Source organism: Malaya genurostris, chromosome 2 (assembly GCF_030247185.1).
Source record: "Malaya genurostris strain Urasoe2022 chromosome 2, Malgen_1.1, whole genome shotgun sequence".
Lineage (NCBI taxonomy): Eukaryota > Metazoa > Arthropoda > Insecta > Diptera > Culicidae > Malaya > Malaya genurostris.
Genome location: NC_080571.1, coordinates 302,797,914 through 302,803,913, shown reverse-complemented (window position 1 = coordinate 302,803,913; position 6,000 = coordinate 302,797,914). Strand labels below are relative to the sequence as shown.

Below are 6,000 nucleotides of genomic sequence, written 5' to 3'. Positions count from 1 at the left end.
TTCATAGATTTGTTTCATCATACCACACTTCATACATTCTGAATAGTTAAATTAGCAAAAGAATTCCCCCGGATAGATGGAAGCTTCGAGTAGTTTCTCCGAGTGATTTTTTTTTATTGTACCTTATTTTCTGCAATTTCAATTTTCTGTCACGTTCCCGTCTGTTTTTTATAAAAGTAATGATGATTTACCTTCTATATTGTGTCGAAATCACAACCGTCATTACCACTCGCACATCAGCCGAACTCATTTTATATGTCAGAAAGCTGGTGTACCCAAACGGTAAAAGAGACACAATCTCAAATACTAGTATCCAACGAAGGGCAGACGACAATTTAGATTATTAATTTCTTATGGAGTGGTTCCTTGCGGAATGATGATAAAAGTGTTAAACTAAAAATGTCGAAAGAGTGAAACTGAACATGTACGAAGTTCGGCACAATAAAATAGTTCGCCTATTTTCATTTCCTAATAAAATAGTTCGCCTATTTTCATATCTGCTTTCCCATTCAACCATCATTCCCCAGTCTTTTTTTTTGTTCGATGCTGATAAAAAGTTAAACTATTTCTTCATTTTCGCCCGTGGCGTCAGATAGCATACGGCACTTAGTGTAATATCCTTGAAGAGTCACATAAATTGTGTGAACTTTGCTTCTGCTTAGCGGTTTAAATTGAACAGTTAGGCGAAGATGGCGGGTAAATTTTTACTGCTTTAAGCACTCATTCATAATTTTTTTTCTGTGTGGTTTTCTATTTCATGGTATTTTTTAGAAAATTTTTAAATTTATTCGTTTTTTTAATGCCAGTTTTCGAAGTTGAACAGCTCTTATGCGATTTTTTTTATTGCGGTTTTAAATACAAATTTTCAAAGAAATGCGGTTTCTAATGCAAATTTCCGAAGCTAGGCGTTTTTTTATGTGATGGGTATACCCCCGCATAAATAAACTTCAGTGTAACAATGTTTCGACTTCGGCGTGTGGTCAGATTCTGCTCGTGTATCGCGACAATTCGAACTACTTACAAACCAAGTTGACGAAGTTGATGAATTCGGTCAAATCAGTTGTTGCCAATGTAATAAAAGTACTCGGAGAACGTTTGTCGTCTGACAGGCAGACTATATAGGAAGGAAATCGAAATCTAGATGGTACCTAAGTACATAAACCTCCCTCACACTCCAGAGTTCCGTCCAATAGGAAAGTATTGGACCATCGTCAATAAAGACGCGAAAGACAGTTGTCAAGGAGATGCAGTTCAAGACAAACTGGTTTTATGTGGTAAGGAAAGTGTTCATGAAGGCTGTGCCAATCTCAATGAAGGGAGTAAAACGGAAGGCCTGGCAAACTCGCATTCGCTAAAACTGGACTAGAAACATTCTTTTTCGACCAACTTTCGATCGTAGCACCCAATATTCGATAGAACAGATTTCATTATATACTCTACAACGCTTTTCTAATAATTTCTGTTCCACGTTATAATTTTACATACAAAAACTTCAATCCTTCTTAAATTACAAATCCTTCTTAAAAAACAAAAAATTGAATAAAATTATTCTGAAACCAAGAATATACAAATAAACAAACATATATTGAGGAAAAGAGAACTTGACAAAAAAATATTATAAAAAAAAACATAAAAACTAGAATTATCGCATCATACCTTAAACTAATTCATAAAAATTCTGAGCCGTACAAACATACAATAAATAAAAATAAATTATTCATTCTTTGACTTGCCACCAGTAGTAACATTTAAGCGTAGTATCGTTTTGGGGAGTTTCTGAAAAAAAATATAAAATAAAATAATATCCAATTTTTGGACACTTAAGATACTTCAAAATTACTCGAAAATTATTTAGTTGTAGCATTGGGAGAATGTAACGATGATTTTTAAGCATAAGAAATGATGGAAAACATTTTTTATATTGGCTTAATTGATTCCGACTCAAATTGATAATCCCGTACAAACATACGATCAAAAGCAGCAGCATATAAAAAAAATGGCGCACAAGTTAGATACAGACAGGTGCTAATAATGCATTGATGAATCTTAGATATTAGCAACTGCAGCAATTGAACCTAACCTAATAGATTATGATCACAAATGAAAGCAGAGAGTTTGTTTTACTTCAACCCACCACCAACGGATTTTCGGATGATCTAAACCTCCAACACATTAAACGAAACAATTTTTTTTAATCAACATTAAAACCGGAGCGATGAAGAGTAGGGTAACTGTTTGTCGAATCGAACGTAATCAATGTAATTTTGAAAAAAAAGCGAAACAAACCTGTTACACACAGACACACACAACAGGTAATACAGCTTAAAAAAATGCTTCTTAAGCATACGTCAATCAGATTCGAATTTCGTTATCTGTACAAACAATCCATTTAAATGCACTTCCATTAAGGACGACTTAGTATTAACAGGTTGGACAAAGAACATGACAATCCTAGAACAGTTGCAACCACCGGAACAGTTGCATACTTACAAATCCAATAGTACCGGCTTGGTGTCCTTGGCACACTTCAGAATCGAATGCATCAGCTTGACGAAACCCGTGTCTTTAGGTTTTTCGAGACCCCGCAGCAACCTGTTCTTCATCACTGCCACGAATTCACGGTTGCTTAGTTGACCGTCCACTGTAGAAGCACGATCGGGAAAATTCAAAGTCAGACTAATCGGTTCCGGTTCGAATGAGGACGGTGAGTACTTACTGTTTTCATCGAATATCGTAAAGACAACGTCGATAACGTGATCAGTCAGCTCCACCAGCGCTACAGTTTTGGCGACATGTTTCAGCGTAACTTGATCGATGGACGCACCGGCAATGTGGTAGAACGTTAGGGCAGTATCGACGTCGTTGATATTGTTCAGAAAGTGGAAAAAGTTCAGATAGTCTTCCTTCGAAACGCCAGCACCGTGATCGCGGAACCTTTTTAGAAAAAATAAAAGTAAGTTTTCAATTCGATAGTCTAATGCGAAAAATATCGACTCACCTCTTTTTAACGCGTTTAATTTTTTTGACTTTTTTCTTCTGAGGATAACCAGCATAGGCGAGCAGTAACTCGGCGAAATCTGCTTCACTAATGTTACCATTTTCATCTGGGCTTTTGCGCAAAAATTCCAAAGTGAGAATCTCTCTTTGCAGTTGCTGTTGAAAGTCAAGGAACTTCTCGATCGTTAATTTCTCGTCATTCTTCGGACCGAAGAAGTATGTGGTAAGTGCTGAATTAACTCCCTTTAAAAAGAAAAAAATAAACCGAATGAAACGGTTGAATGCATGTCCTCGATGTAGCCGGGATATACATTTAGTAAGCAACTAACCTTAAAAGTGTTACCCGTGTTTGCATGATCCCTGTGTCTGTTGCCGATGCTGGTCTGTTGGCGAATTAGGTTGGCAACCTTCTCAAACTCCTCGCTGTCTACATCGCCATCACCGTTCAAATCGAACATGCGGAAAGCAATTTCGAAGTGACGGCGTGAAGCTGAAAATTAAGAAGCAGAATGAAAATATTGATCGCAGAGATTTTATTTAAGTAGATAATTGGCACGTCCAAAGCATCGTTAAACATTTCTTCTCTATTGAACTCTATTGAACAACATTGTCGGTATCAAATTTGCGTAAAATTGGAATCAAAATTAAATGGAAAGCAATCATCATTCGAGGACGCTTCTGTTCCCAAACCACTCTACTTCGTTTTTCAAACTAGCAAAAATATAAATGTATAACACATACCCAGTACCATCATCGCCATTCAAGAGCCAGTACATAACGAATGAACATATCACTAAGAATATCGGTGGTTGGTTGGCAGTCGAAAGGATGGGAAGACTCGCTAAAATTTCCTCGGCACCGGGAAGGACGAAACTGTTGTATCCGTTTCTATTTTTAGCTTTCGCGTCATGTCCCGTTCGAAGCCATGCGAAGTTCCCTCAATGTGCAGGTAGGGTTTCGCTGAGGAAGCATCCTGAGCGACACGGAGTGTGACGCGGAAATGCTTTCATCACACGCGTTGAGGGAGTAACACATCAGAATGATGTTTGAAAGCATCCGTAAATTATGGGTACACCTAGCTATATGCATCACTCATTTCCATTGGCCTGCATTCTGTAGGAGCTCTCCCGGGAGGACAAACTGTTCGCGATGTACTTTCTTTAATCATTTATGCACTTGGTTTTGGTTTTTATTTACTGCAAGGGTATATTTCAAGACACGTTCGAATTGAATATAAAATTAAACTCGATAGACGATAACTAAATATTAAAGTATCAGTTACAGTTAAGTTTAAACCTGCTTGTGGTAGTTCCACTGTTGTACTGAATACTCTACGGTAAAATATCAATTTTCATAAAATCATAACATGTCATTAAAATGTTTTGATTTCAGAGACAAGGATTCCAGCTCTTGCAATGTATGTGCATATTTTGAGTAAATATTCAGACATTCATTTATCCACACAAACGGTCATAAGTCAATGGCTTGTGATAGGATTGCATGCTCCAAAAGCATAGAGCCAATTTAGAGGCCCATCAACTTCCAATCTCCGCGCATGTTTACCCTGTCATATTCAGCAAACGGTACAATGACACAACTAATAGCCACAGGCCAAGCCTAGGATGACTGTATCCGACAGGATTCCAGACTCTTTCCCACTACATCACCCACATCCGTCACATTTGATGGGATGAATTCAACTGGAATGAGAGATAGATAGCCCTTTTGGTATTCGGTCGCGTAACTGTTTGCTGTTTCAAATCTAGAACCCTGTTGCATGTATTTTTATTTTCGATTGTCAACGGAAATTCATAGAACCGGAATAAATAAACAGTCACTAGATTTGAAAGCCTCAATCAGTAGTTTGCGGAAAATTGTCGATGATGGTGACTGTAACCAAATAATCAAATTATAATCTGTTAAGTTAGAACGTGTCAATCATAGCTTGCGATCGGTAGGTGATATCGACTGAAATGTTTTTATCGATAAAGAAATTTTACAGAGTCTTTGACGTATTCAAAAAAAATCAGTCAAAGTTAATCTTCTGTCGGGATAACTCTACAATCGCGATTCGTGCAATTTAGGCAAAGCGCTACAGGCCATGTTCCTCTGCACACATGCTGAAGAACCAAAAATGAACTATGCAGTAGCGGCTAAATACATTAAAACCAGCTTTAATCCACCAAGTGCTGTAATGTTGCCTTTCTCATTAACATTTCATGAGAAATCGATGCAAGTTCCGATGGAGTTTTTGACAATATATTTTCGCAGCCAGAAGTCGGAGCCTGTCACAGTATCAGAAAAGTTTCTGCGACCAATAAAAAGCCAGGCCTGCAAGTTCAAATAGTTATAAAGACGTAAATTTTATAACGATTAGTCATTTTGACCTACATATAATAAGTTCAGCGAAAAAAACTATTCCATTCAAATGTTGATTATAGAGACAAAGACTTTGTTTGAATTAAATCTGAATGATTTACCTCTCATGCGATTCGAACCAACTGAACGAAAACCTGTGCTCCTGTTGGTGCTGTAAATGTAATTCAAGTCAAATGAGGAGTAATATTTTTCAAAAAGCATCATAAAACATTCTTTGTGATAAATCTTTTTGTTTCCGTTATTATTACCAATATAATCATTTGTAATTACAGTATGTATGTAAATATTATTGACTGTTTTTTGACAATATTAAAGCTTGCTTCATTTAGAATTGGAACAAACTTTTGCTCATATTGTGGCGCTCCTGGTGGATGGATTTGGAAGTTCTTGGCGTACACGTGTCGGGAATTTTGTCAGCTTCACGTATGATTTTTGTCATGCCGCAAATCGACTGTACTTTGTAAACAATCAACATGGAAGCCGAAAGAAGGGAGAAAATTGTGCACAGTTATTTGGAAAATCCATTGTGGTCTGCATCTAGGCTAGCTAAACAGCTGAAATTGCCCAGAAATACCGTATGACGCGTTATCAAACGGTATAAGGAAACATTGACGACTATTCGGA

The 6,000-nt window shown here is 37.1% G+C and overlaps 1 protein-coding gene across 2 annotated transcripts in view; it reads right to left on the bottom strand.

The window, feature by feature from the left end:
- Positions 1-2,172: 2,172 nt before the first annotated feature.
- Positions 2,173-6,000, bottom strand: part of LOC131430864 (calcium uptake protein 1 homolog, mitochondrial-like) — a 47,443-nt gene continuing 43,615 nt past the window's right edge. For both annotated transcript variants that reach the window (XM_058596100.1, XM_058596099.1), the window contains exons 7-10: positions 3,327-3,487; positions 2,999-3,240; positions 2,717-2,934; positions 2,173-2,641 (exon numbers count right to left, since the gene is read on the bottom strand). In XM_058596100.1, the coding sequence (XP_058452083.1) occupies positions 2,487-2,641; positions 2,717-2,934; positions 2,999-3,240; positions 3,327-3,487 (776 nt within the window). In that variant the 3' untranslated portion in view covers positions 2,173-2,486. The remainder of the gene's footprint in view (positions 2,642-2,716; positions 2,935-2,998; positions 3,241-3,326; positions 3,488-6,000) is intronic.